The sequence below is a fragment of the Sturnus vulgaris genome, chromosome 26 (genome assembly GCF_052056855.1).
Source record: "Sturnus vulgaris isolate bStuVul1 chromosome 26, bStuVul1.hap1, whole genome shotgun sequence".
In the NCBI taxonomy this organism is placed as follows: Eukaryota; Metazoa; Chordata; class Aves; order Passeriformes; family Sturnidae; genus Sturnus; species Sturnus vulgaris.
The window spans coordinates 352,897-365,610 of NC_142268.1; the positions used below are offsets into that span (position 1 = coordinate 352,897).

A 12,714-nucleotide genomic window follows, 5' to 3' on the forward strand; every position below is an offset into this window, starting at 1 on the left:
GAGGATTTTGGGGAGCAGATGGTTTTGGGAACACAGAGTTCCAGGGGACAGGGGGTTCTGGAGAATTTGAGGAATACCCAAGGTAAGGTTTTGAGCCGTGAAGGTGAATACAGGATTTGAGGAATACCCAAGGTAAGGCTTTGGGGCACCGGGAGCAGCGCAGAGTTTGGATTTTGAGCCGTGGGGATCAATGCAGGATTTGAGGAACACCTGAAAGGTTTCAGGGCGCTCGCAGGCGGCCCCGGCAGGTGGAGCTGCCGGCTCCGCGAATAAAGCGGCGAGAGGAAAAGCGGCCAAAGGTGAGCGGGATGGGGCGGCTGGAGCGGGGAGAGAGCGGGTAAGGAACGGGAGAGAACGGGGAGAGAACGGGGGAAAAGCGGGTAAGGAACGGGAGAGAATGGGGAGAGAACGGGGGAAAAGCGGGGAGGGAGCGGGGAGAGAATGGGGAGAGAATGGGGAGAGAACGGGTAAGGAACGGGCTGGGAGAGAGCGGGCACGGAGCGAGCACGGGTCGGGAAAGAACCGGGCACGGGTCGGGCTGGGAATGGATCGGATCGGGCACGGATTGGGCTGGGAACGGGCACGGGTCAGGCACGGATCGGGAATGGATCGGGCTGGGAATGGATCGGGAATGGAGCGGGCACGGGTCGGGCTGGGAATGGATCGGATCGGGAATGGATCGGGCTGGGAATGGAGCGGGAATGGAGCGGGCACGGGTCAGGCTGGGAATGGATCGGGCACGGGTCGGATCGGGAATGGATCGGATCGGGCACGGGTCGGGAATGGATCGGATCAGGCACGGGTCGGATCGGGAATGGATCGGGCTGGGAATGGAGCGGGAATGGAGCGGGCACGGGTCGGGCTGGGAATGGATCGGATCGGGCACGGGTCGGGCTGGGAATGGATCGGGAATGGATCGGATCAGGCACGGGTCGGATCGGGAATGGATCGGATCGGGCACGGATCGGGCACGGGTCGGGCTGGGAATGGATCGGGAATGGATCGGGAATGGATCGGATCGGGCACGGGTCGAGCGGCGGAGCCGCCCCACAAAGGGCTCCGGCTGCCGGGGACGCGCAGCCCGCGGGGGAAACGCTCGGTCCGGGGAGACAAAAAAAAAAATTAAAAAAAAAAAATAAAAGGGGGTTGGAAAGGCACCAACTCCATCCATCATCCATCCGTGCTGGGAGGGGAGGAGGGAGCCGGGGCTCAGCCGGGTCCCGAACCCATTCCCAGATCCCATTCCCGTCCCTGTTCCCATTCCCTATTTCCCATTTCCCTTCCCCATTTCCCATTCCCAATCCCGGTCCCATTCCCGATTCCCATTCCCATTTCTCGTTCCCGGTCTCATCCCCATTCCCTATTTCCCATTTCCCATTCCCCATTTCCCATTTCCCAATCCCATTCCCGTTCCCGGTCCCGCCCTGCCCTGCCCCGCTCGCTGCCCGCAGCAGCTGCAGCGCTTCAAAGTGAAATTCCGGAGGAAATTTAAAGAGCATCCGGATCCGGAGAGAGGCAGAAAGAAAGAGGAAGGGGAGAAGGAGGAGGAGGAGGAGGCGAGGCAGGCTCGGGAGCGGCGGGACCCGCCGGGGATGGGGTGAGACCTCCCGCGGCTTCATTTCCACTTTTTATTTTTATTTTTTTATTTTTTTGCTTTCCTTATCCACGACCCAGCCGCTTTTAAAGGCAGCGGAGGAAGGAATTAAAGGGTTAAATGGCGGTTTTTGTTTTTTTTTTTTTTCTTTTTTTTCCTCTCCACGTTGCGAGCTGGGAAGTTCAAGCCTCGCCTTTTTTATTTTCGGGGTGAGGAAATGGAGAATCGCGAGTTCTTTAAATCTTTAAATTCCCTTTGGTACGAGGGGAATCCAACGTGGGAGCCCTGGAACCCCCGAAACTTTGGCCGGAGTTGAAAGCGAAGGATTTTCTTTGGTTTGTTGTGGCTGTGCTGGGTAAAATGGATCCTGTTGGTGTTCCCTGCCTGGACAAAGAGCAGGGGCGATTTCAGCTCGGATTTCTCCGCACAGTGAAATAATTCTGTGAGCTGAGAGGGGACTGGGGCACGGCAGCGGGACGGGGTTTCAGGTTTAATTTGTCTCGGCCTCGGAACTTTTAGGAACTTTCAGGACGTTGTTGAGTTTTTGTGCAATGGAGGCTTTGGGGCTGCGGGTCCTGGGAGAGAATTCCCTCCGAACGTGCGCTCTGGAGGGGCAGGACGGAATAAATAACATTACTTTTTAAAAAATTTCATTTTTTTAAAATTTCCCCCTTTTTTATATTTTTCCTTTTTTAAAAAAAATTTTCCTTTTTTAAAAAGAAATTTCCTTTTTTCTTTTTAATTTTTCCTTTCTTCTTTTAAATTTCCTCTTTTTTTAAAAAAATCCCCTTTTTTGTTACACTTTCCTCCTTTTTTAAAAAAGAAAAAAAATCCTCTTTGAATTTTCTTTTTGAATTTTTCCCTTTAAAAAAAAAAAAATTCCTTTTGGACTACCTGGATAAAACAGGCACAGCCTGGGGAGGAATCAGCAGTGACAGAAATCTGCCAGGATCCCTTTGAAGCTGGCACAGGATCCAGGTTAAATCCCAGCGTCCCCTTTCCTGGCACTTCTCTGAAAAAAAAAAAAAAACCAACAAAAAACTCTGCAAAAAAACCCAAAAAACTCAGCCAGGAGAGGTTGAACAAAGCCCAGACTTGGGACTAAAATCCTCCTGGCATTTCTACGTCAAAAATTCCCTCGTTTCCACCCCAAAAATTTTATTTTTCAAAAAACTGTTAATTGCTGCACAGATTTCTGGCAGTGTTTGTGTCCCGAAGCAGGACAGGGACGCCCCAGGGTGCTCCATAATTCCCCCCAAAAACCCCAAAACCCAAAAAAAAAAGGGATTTTTGGGGGTGTTTAAAGGCCCGGGGTGACCTTGCAGGGTTTCCTGAGCCCGGGAATCTCCTGGGAATTGGGAACAGCAGGATCCTGTCCCCAAGGTCAGCTCGGGGGAGGAGAGCTGCAAATCCTCCCTGGGATTGGGGAAAAATCCATTTTCCCAAAGTCTGGGGTGGGAAAAATCCGTGCTGCCAAAGTTTGTTCCCAAAGCACCTCTGCAGTTCAGCATCCAGGGGAGGAATCCTGGAATATCCCGGATTTTGGAGTGTCCCAAATCCTGGAATATCCCGGATTTTGGAGTGTCCCAAATCCTGGAATATCTCGGATTTTGGAGTGTCCCAAATCCTGGAATATCCCGAATTTTGGAGTGTCCCAAATCCTGGAATATCCCGAATTTTGGAGTGTCCCAAATCCTGGAATATCCCGGATTTTGGAGTGTCCCAAATCCTGGAATATCCCGGATTTTGGAGTGTCCCAAATCCTGGAATATCCCGGATTTTGGAGTGTCCCAAATCCTGGAATATCCCGGATCGTCCTGGTTTATCAGAGTCCCGGAGCTCGGGAGGGCTCAGAATTTGGGGAGGGGGGAAAAGCAGAGGGGAAGGAGCCGAGGAGTGACTTCAGTTTATGAGCCCCAAATTCCCCCAGACAGAAACACAGAACTGAGACACGGACACACAGACAGACAGACACAGATAGCACAGACAGACACAGACAGACAGACACACGGACACACACGAACACAGACACACACGGACAGACAGACAGACACACGGACACAGACACACACGGACAGACAGACACAGATAACACAGACACAGATAGCACAGACAGACACACACACGGACAGACAGACACAGATAGCACAGACAGACACACGGACACACGGACAGACACACAGACAGACACACAGCACGGACAGACAGACAGACGGACAGACAGACACAGATAGCACAGACAGACACACGGACACACGGACAGACACACAGACAGACGCAGCGCTCCCCGGGCTGCTGCAGGCTGATAAAAGGGAAGGGAGCAGCCCTGGAGGAGGGGCCGGATCCGCAGGATTTGGGTTCTCGGCCCCTCTCGTGCTCCACTCCTGCAGCTCTGGGCTCTGTCTGAGCCCCCGCACCCTGCGATTTTGGGGGTTTTTGGGGGTTTTTTTGGGGTTTCTCACGCAGGAAGGGCAGCAGAGCCAGGCTGGGCTCTCAGCTGACTCAGCGTGCCCAGGGCTGGCTCACATTTCATCCCTGTGCTGCTCACACTCATTTCATTCCTGTCCTGTTCATATTCACTCTCATTCCTGTCCTGTTCTCTCTCATTTATATCCTGCTCACTTTTATTTCATTTTTTATCCTGTTCACTCTCATTCCTGTGCTGCTCACACTCACTCTGATTTTTGTCCTGCTCACTTTTATTTCATTTTTTATCCTGTTCACTCTCATTTCATTTCTGTGCTCTGGGGGCTCCCCTGGGGCAGGATCTCCCCCAGCCCCTCTCTCTGTGTCCCTGGGGACACACCTGGGGCCACACCTGGGGACATTCGTGTGACAGCAGTGCCCTCATTCTGCAGGCAGGGGGTTTCAGTGCTGGGTTTGTGCTGGGTTTTATCTCTTTATTATATTTTTTTAAATCTTTTTTCTCTTTTTTTAATCTTTTTTTTTCTCTTTTTTTACCAGGGAATGAATCCCTGTGGAGGCAGCGCCAGGAAGGAGCCTCGGAGCAGCTGAGGAGGAGGAGGAGGAGGGGACCCCCCAAAATCTGCACCCAAACCCCAAAATCTGCACCCAAACCCCGCTGTGACCTCCTGCCCCACTGACAAATGTCAACAGCTCGGTAAATCCTGCCTCATTCCTGCCCAAAATGAGCCCAGGACAGGGGGGTGAGGGGCACAAAAATCCAGAATTCCCAAGAGAAATCATCCCTGTGGAAACAGAGAAATTTGGGTCTGGATCATGAGGGGCAGAAAAATCCATTTTTTATTCCCAGTGTGGCCAAGATAAATCACGATCCATGTGGAAACAGAACTTGGGAAATTTGGATTTGGATCTGGGGCTTCAGGGGAAATACCCTGAAATACTCAGGGCTGGTGGTTATTGTAAACAAAAATTATTTTTTTTCCTTTTTCCTCACACAAAACTCTTAAGTGTGCAGGAGAGGAAGATACAAACCTGCACATGTTTGGCATTTTTGTTTTCCTGTCCTTTCCCTCTCGTCCCTGTTTGGGATTTTTGTTTTCTTGACCCTTTTTTCTTTTCTTGTCCTGGTTTTTAATTTTCCTGCCCCTTTTCTCTCATCCCTATTTGAGATTTTTGTTTTCCTGTCCCTGCCCTCTTATCCCTGTTTTCCTGGCCCTTTTTTCTTTTCCTGTCACATTTTTCTTTTCCCATCCCTCTCCTCTCATCCCTATTTGGGATTTTTGTTTTCCTGTCCCTTTTTTTTTGTTTTCCTGTCCCTTTTTTTTCCCTTTCCTGTCCCTTTTCTCTCATCCCCGTTTTCCTGGCCCTGTTTCCTCTCCTGGCCCTGCAGGGAGCAGCCCATTTTCAGCACCAGGGCTCACGTGTTCCAGATCGACCCGGCCACCAAGAGGAATTGGATCCCAGCCAGCAAACACGCCCTGACCGTCTCCTACTTCTACGATGCCACGAGGGGCGTGTACAGGATCATCAGCGTGGGGGGAGCCAAGGTGGGCCTGCAGAACAGCTGTGCTCGGAAATAGAACAGCTGTGCTCGGAAATAGAACAGCTGTGCTCGGAAAGAGAACAGCTGTGCTCGGAAAGAGAACAGCTGTGCTCGGAAATAGAACAGCTGTGCTCCAAAAAAAAAAAAATCATCTGTTCCCACACAAAAAGCAGCTTTTCCCCCAGCCCTGCCCTGCTCTGGGTGGGTTTGATGTCAACTCAGGTGATTCCCAGCACGGGAATTTTGGTGTCTTCCCACAGGTGAAACTTCCCTGATTGATTCCCTGACTCTGATCAATTCCCTGATCGATTCCCTGATTATCTGAGTCCCTGATCAACTCCCTGATTATCTGATCTCCTGATTGATCCCTTGATTGATCCCCTGACTCCCTGACCGATTCCCTGAGTTTCTGATCCCCTGATCAATCCCCTGATTGATCCCCTGATTGATCCCTGTCCCCCTCAGGACCCCCCCAGTGTCCCCTGACCATCCCCATTCTGTCCCCCTCTCCCCGGGCCTGTCCCTGACTGTCCCCGTGTGTCCCCTCACCCTGTCCCTGTGTCCCCCCCGTGTCCCCTCACCCTGTCCCGTGTCCCCTCACCCTGTCGCTGTCCCCTCACCCTGTCGCTGTCCCCTCACCCTGTCGCTGTCCCCAGGCCATCGTTAACAGCACCATCACCCCCAACATGACGTTCACCAAGACGTCACAGAAGTTCGGGCAGTGGGCGGACAGCAGAGCCAACACGGTCTATGGGCTGGGCTTCGCCTCTGAGCAACACCTGGCGCAGGTGAGGGACACCTGGGGACACCCCTGGGACAGGGGAGGGACACCTGGGACACCTGGGGGACAGGGGAGGGACACCTGGGACAGGTGAGGGACACCTGGGGGACAGGGGAGGGACACCTATGCCAGGTGAGACTCCAAATCCAGGGGTTATTCCTTGAATTTCTATAATTTAAGAGAAATTAAAAACTATTTTAAGTGGTGCTGCAGGCCCCGTTTCTGAGTGCCAAATCCAGGGGTTACTCCATGAATTTCTGTAATTTAAAATAAATTAAACCCAATTTAAGTGGTGCTGCAGGCAGGTTCTGCCCATCCCCAGCTCAGTCCCGGGGTTTTCCCTTCCCCTGCAGTTTGCAGAGAAGTTCCAGGAGGTGAAGGAAGCTGCTCGAGTGGCCAGGGAGAAAAGCCAGGATAAAACAGAACTGACCAACCCTGCCCTGAGCATCACAGCCCAGCAGGTGAGGGGGAAAACAGGAGGGAAAATGGGGAGGAAAGGGAAAGAAAAATGGGGGAGAAAATGGGGGAAAAAGGGAAAAAATGGGGGGGAAAAGGGAAAAAAAATGTAGGGAAAAAATGGGGGGGAAAAGGAACAAAAGAAGTGTTTTCCCTGTGGTGCTCTCTGCTTGCTCCCATCCTCTCCCAGAGCTTTGGGGCAGCCAGGTTTGGGTGACACAGAGGCCCTGAGGTCACATCAAATGAATTAATTAATGAAACGAATTAATGAGCTGAGTTATTATTAATGGGCTGAGCTGGTGCTCCGGGAAGGTTCCCCCATTGCAGACCCCACAAACCCGGCCTGGGGGGCTCCTGCTGCAAGTTTGGCTTTTTTGTTACTGTTTTTACTTTGTGGTTTCTTTTGTTGTTTTGGGGTTTTTTTTTCTGTCATTTCCAACATTTTAATTTTTTTTCCTGCTTTTTCTGGAGCAGGAAGCTTTTTTTCCTTTTTTTTTCCCCATTTTCCTCCTTTTTTCTTTTCCTTTTCCCCCATTATTTTTTCCCCCATTATTTTTTCCCCATCTCAGGTCCCTGTGACACTCTGCTGTCCCCCCCAGCTTTTCCCCCTCCCTTTTCCTGCTGCCCCAGCTCCTGATTTTGGGCTCTGAGCATCAGCAGAGCCCAGAACGACTCCAGCCCTGAATTATGGAATGACTGAGTTAATTATTGATGTCAGCAGCATTTTCCTGTCTCCTGGAATTAAATCAGATTTAATCCTTCCCTGCATCCCCCCCGTTTTCTGGGCTGGGAATTCCCAGAATAGCAGGACCTGACAGGAGACTCTCACAGATGTTTGTGTGTTATAACAGAAAGATCTCTGAATGTCAAATCTGAAATAAAAATAAAAATAATAGCAGGCTTTGATATAGAAAAAAAAAACAAAAGAATTGCTGAGGCAGTCTGACTGGGTAACTAAGAAAGCCAAAAGTAATTTAATAAGTGGGTTAGGTTTTTAATAACTCAGAGCAAAGGACAAATCCACCTCTAACCAAAGCAAAAAGATTTTCACAGGCGGGAAATCCAATGCTGTGAGTTTAAAAAAAGAAAAATTCTCAACAATTTCCACTGAAAGAAAACTTAGAAACGATTTCTGGCCTGAGGTGTGACCCGGTGACCTTTGGTGACTGAAAACAGGGGCAGGAGCAGGCGGGGGTGGCCGGGGGGGGCTGGGGGTCACAGGGCCAGGGCTGGGAGGGGTGGTGGCCATGGGGAGGGTCAGTGGCCACAGGGGCCAGCCCAGGCAGGGTCAGTGGCCACAGAGGCCAGTGCTGGCCCCCTGGCCGTGGCCACCGCAGTGTCTGGCCCAGGTGCTGCCCGGGCCCGTGCTGGGCTCCAATGGCCCCGAGGAGAAATTGTTCCGCAGCCAGAGCGCCGACCTGGAGAGCGGCACCGACCGCGAGCGCCTCCGCAAGATGCTCTCGGAGGGGTGAGGCTGCTCCTGCCCGACCCCCCCCGGGACCCCCCCCCGGACCCCCCCCGGGACCCCCCCCCCCCGGGACCCCCCCCGGGACCCCCCCCCGGGACCCCCAGCTCCCCTGGGGGAGGCCCCGGGCCCGCTGCTCACACCCCGAAATTCATTGAATTAATTAATTGGATGCTCACACCCTGAAACTGCATCGGAGTCCCAGTATTCCAAACTGGGAATCTGCTCAAACCCCGAAATTGGATTAATCTCCCAATATTCCAAACTGGGAATCTGCTCAAACCCCGAAATTGGATTAATCTCCCAATATTCCAGACTGGGAATCTGCTCAAACCCCGAAATTGGATTAATCTCCCAATATTCCAGACTGGAAATCTGCTCAAGCCCTCCACTGGATTAATTTCCCCCTTTTCCCAGCAGGGAAATGATTCCAGATTGGAATTCTGCTCTAACTCTCCACTGGGTTAAATTCCCCTCTTCCTAGCAGGGAATTCTGTTTGGAATTCTGCAGCCCAGCCCCTCCCCTGGATTAATTCCCCCTTTCCCAGCAGGAATTTAATCCAGATTGGAAACCTCCTGCTCAGATCTGCAGCCCAGCCCCTCCCCTGGGTTGATTCCCCCTTTCCCAGCAGGGAAATTATTCCAGATTGGAAATCTGCTCAGATCTTCCCCTGGAATGATGTCCAGTTTTCCCAGCAGGGAATTCTGTTTGGAATTGTGCAGCCCAGCCCCTCCCCTGGGTCGGTTCCCTTTGCCGGGGTGGGATCCTCAGCCCGTGCTGAGCCTGTCGTGCTGTGTCCCCAGCTCGGTCACCGAGGTGCAGTGGGAGGCCGAATTTTTCAGCCTCCAGGACAACAACTCGAGGCTGGTGGCCGCCCTGCACGAGGCCAACGCCAGCGTGGAGCAGTGGAAGAAGCAGCTGGCAGCGTACCAGGAGGAGACAGAGACCCTGAGGCACAGGGTGAGCCCCAAAAACCCCCGGGCTGGAATCCCTGGGGGGTTCTCCTGGGAAACAGAGTCAGATTCCACAACAGGGGAAAAAATATTTTATTGGGGAGAAGTGGGGGGAAAAGCTGATTATTGAACAGGAAAATGAAGGCACAAATATCAGAGTTTGTGGCCAAAAATGAGACAGAGGAGTCCTGTGACTTTATTGGCATAAAGGGAGAGCCCATGGTCATTCCCCTCCAATTTTTGAGGACTCACCTCCCTTTTTACCCCAATTTCCCTCTCTCTTTCCCCACTGGCCGAGGCACTTGAGAGCCCCAGACTTCCCCAAACCCCTCAGATTCCCCTCTAAGGTACAACCCTCCCTTTTAATTTTTAATTCCTGTAGAATCTGCTGTGATTCCCAAAATCCATCCCTCAGGATTCCCTGGGCCACGGCAGGATCTCAGAAGGAAACATCTCAATTCTTGTCCCTAAATCTGAGGATTTTGGGGGATTCTGGCCCCACCCTGAGAGCTCCAGAGTTGGGATTGTCCTGATCCTGATCCTGATCCTGGTCCTGGCAGCCCCAGGTCTGGATTTGTCCTGTTCCACATCAGGATTTTTTCCTGTTCCACATCAGGATTTTTTCCTGTTGCACATCAGGATTTTTTCCTGTTCCAGGCTCTCTCCCTGTCTGGGTGAGCTCCTTGTCCACAATTCCACCTCTCCTGCTTCGATCCCAACTCTGACTGAAACCGGGAGAACCAGGAGGGGAAAAAAAAAGAAGATTAAGCAGGAATAGTAAATAATAATAACAGTTAATAATGCTGATTGGCCTGGCAGGTGGCAGAGCTGGAGTCCCAGGGCACTCAGGATTCCTCCAGTGACAACAACAAGGAGGAGCTGGGCCAGAGCCTGGAGGAGCTGGAGCTGCTGCTCAAGGCCAAGGACGAGGTAAATAAATAGAATTTATAAATTTATAGATAGAATTTATATGATGTGAGACCTGAGAGCCCTCCCCATTCCCAAATAAATACATAGAATTTATATATTTATTTATAGATATAATTTATAAGGTAAGGACAAGGTGAGGATCTGAGAGCCCCTCCTCATTCCCAAATACCATATTCCCAAAAAATAGACACAATTTATATATAATTATATATATAAAATGTATAATTAGAATTATTTAATATAATTATATATAATTTATGATCTATACTTAGAATTATTATATATAGTTATAACTATTTATAATTTATAATTAGAATAATTTTTATTTTTATATATTTATATATAATAAAATAATAAAAGGATTTGAAAAGTAGAAATAAGGCATCAACAGCAGTGCAGGATTTGAGAACCACAAAAGTTAAAATCTGAAGGAATCAAGAGCAGCAGAGGATTTGAAAAACAGAAAAATTCCGGTGTGGAGGCAGCGAGGGCAGTGCAGGAATTGGAAAATGAACAGAAAAATGGGAATGTGGAGGCAGCAGGGCCCGTGCAGGGTCTGAGCTCTGAAGGTTCCACCCCTGCCCAGGAGCTGCAGCTGCTGAAGAGCCAAAGGTGCGGCCACTGGGAGGGCGAGGCCGAGGAGAGGCTACAGGTGAGGCTGCAGGTGAGGCTGGGGTGGGGCTGCAGGTGAGGCTGGGGCGGGGCTGGGGGCGGTACCTGGGGCAGGATTTGGGGCCCTGCTGGGGGTGGCTCTGGGGAGGTAAAGCCGAGCTCAGTTCAGAGCTCTGGAGCCTCAACTTTGAGATCCCACGGCAGGAGCGGCTCCAGGGACAGCCCGGGGACAATCCAGGGACGCTCCAAGCCCCGTCCCATTAATTTGGGGACGCTCCAAGCCCCGTCCCATTAATTTGGGGACGCTCCAAGCCCCGTCCCATCAATTTGGGGACGCTCCAAGCCCCGTCCCATCAATTTGGGGACGCTCCAAGCCCCGTCCCATTAATTTGGGGACGCTCCAAGCCCCGTCCCATCAATTTGGGGACAATCCAAGCCCCGTCCCATCAATCTGGGGACGCTCCAAGCCCCGTCCCATCAATCTGGGGACGCTCCAAGCCCCGTCCCATTAATTTGGGGACGCTCCAAGCCCCGTCCCATCAATCTGGGGACGCTCCAAGCCCCGTCCCATTAATTTGGGGACGCTCCAAGCCCCGTCCCATCAATTTGGGGACGATCCAAGCCCCGTCCCAGCACTTTGGGGACGATCCCCGGGGCGGAGCTGCCGTTCCCCCCTCCCAGCACGGGCAGGGCCGGGGCCAGAGCTGGCCCGGGGTGACAGGACGGGGACACAGGGGGGGCAGGGGGGCTCTGAGCTGTCCGTGTGTCTGTCCCTGATCAGTCCGTGTGTCCGTCCCCAGGAGCTGGAGGCCCGGAACGCCGATCTGGAGCAGAGGCTGAGCGCGGCCGAGCAGAGCCTGGCCGAGAGCCGAGCCCAGAGCGAGCGGAGCCAGAGCGAGCTGGGCCGGCTGGGCGAGATCCTGGACCTCAAAATCTTCGAGCTCAGCGAGCTCCGGCAGGGCCTGGCCAAGCTGGTGGAGAGCAACTGAGCCCGGGACCCCCGGGAGCCACCAGGGACCCCCGGGAGCCCCAAAGAGCCACCAGGGACCCCCAGGGACCCCCAGGGGCAGCCCCAGCTGGGACCGGGCACGGAGCAGCCCCCGGTGCCCAGGGAGACAGGGCAGGAGGGCACGGGGTCCTGGACCCCCAAATCACCTCCGGGGAGCTCCTGGGACCCCCAAACCTGAACCCCCAAACCCTCTGCAGGGAGATCCTGGACCCCCAAATCTTCTCCTGAACCCTCTGCAGGGAGCACTTGAGCCCCTCAAATCCTTCCCTGAGCTCCCAAATCTTTTCCAAGGAGCTCCTGAACCCCCAAATCCTCTGCAGGGAGCTCCTAAACCCCTCAGTTGTTCTCCAGGGAGCTCCCGCAGCCCCAGCCCGCCCGTGCCAGCTGTGCCAGCTGTGCCCCCTCCCTGTGGTTTTTACATTTTTAAGGGGAAGGGGCTGAGCAGCCTCGCTCGGGGGGGGGTGTGATAATTACAATAATAATAATTATAATAATAATTATTTTCTGTAGAGTTTTCTAGGATAAACCGTTTGCCTTTTGCAAACGAGCCAGGGTGGGCAGGGGAAGAAAATTCCAGATTTCCCTGAAATCCTGGGGGGCTCCAGGGGCCAGGAAAACCCAGGATTAAAACCCGGATTAAAACCCGGATTAAAGCCGAGCTCAGTGGGACTGAATGGCTGCTGCAAGGTTTGGGGACACCGGGGGGGTTTGGGGAGGGCTGTGAGGAATTGGAATTAAATGGAGCAAATCACAGCCACCCTGGGCCTTGTGGGTTTCGTGTGTGGCTTTTTGGTTTTTTTTTTTTTTTTTTTGTGGTTTTGTTTCTTGGGGGGGTTTGGGGGTTTTTTTTCTTTGGTTGGTTTTTCTCTTTTTTTTTTTTTTTTTTTTTTTTTCCCTGTGTGGTTTTTGTGCCTTTTATACCCGGGAAGCAGCTCCCAGGATTTCA

At 52.3% G+C, this 12,714-nt stretch overlaps 1 protein-coding gene and 1 long non-coding RNA gene across 11 annotated transcripts; one reads left to right on the forward strand and one right to left on the reverse strand.

The window, feature by feature from the left end:
- Positions 1-1,446: 1,446 nt before the first annotated feature.
- Positions 1,447-12,426, forward strand: HOMER3 (homer scaffold protein 3). 10 transcript variants are annotated; one of them, XM_088179058.1, is made up of 10 exons: positions 1,447-1,597; positions 4,559-4,715; positions 5,409-5,565; positions 6,218-6,349; positions 6,696-6,803; positions 8,148-8,266; positions 9,068-9,224; positions 10,037-10,147; positions 10,734-10,811; positions 11,560-12,426. In XM_088179058.1, the coding sequence occupies exons 2-10, from the start codon at positions 4,702-4,704 to the stop codon at positions 11,746-11,748; spliced, it is 1,065 nt and encodes a 354-aa protein (XP_088035184.1). In that variant the 5' UTR covers positions 1,447-1,597; positions 4,559-4,701; the 3' UTR covers positions 11,749-12,426. The 10 variants fall into 10 exon arrangements, with proteins under 10 accessions (XP_088035184.1, XP_088035187.1, XP_088035186.1 ...); XM_088179061.1 differs by lacking the exon at positions 1,447-1,597 and adding an exon at positions 3,863-4,026; XM_088179060.1 differs by lacking the exon at positions 1,447-1,597 and adding an exon at positions 3,863-4,014.
- LOC148221178 (uncharacterized) lies at positions 2,043-3,229 on the reverse strand. The gene is made up of 3 exons (XR_015808486.1): positions 3,090-3,229; positions 2,489-2,606; positions 2,043-2,199 (listed from the first exon to the last, which is right to left on the reverse strand). It is a non-coding gene; the product is annotated as an uncharacterized LOC148221178 (long non-coding RNA).
- Positions 12,427-12,714: the final 288 nt, after the last annotated feature.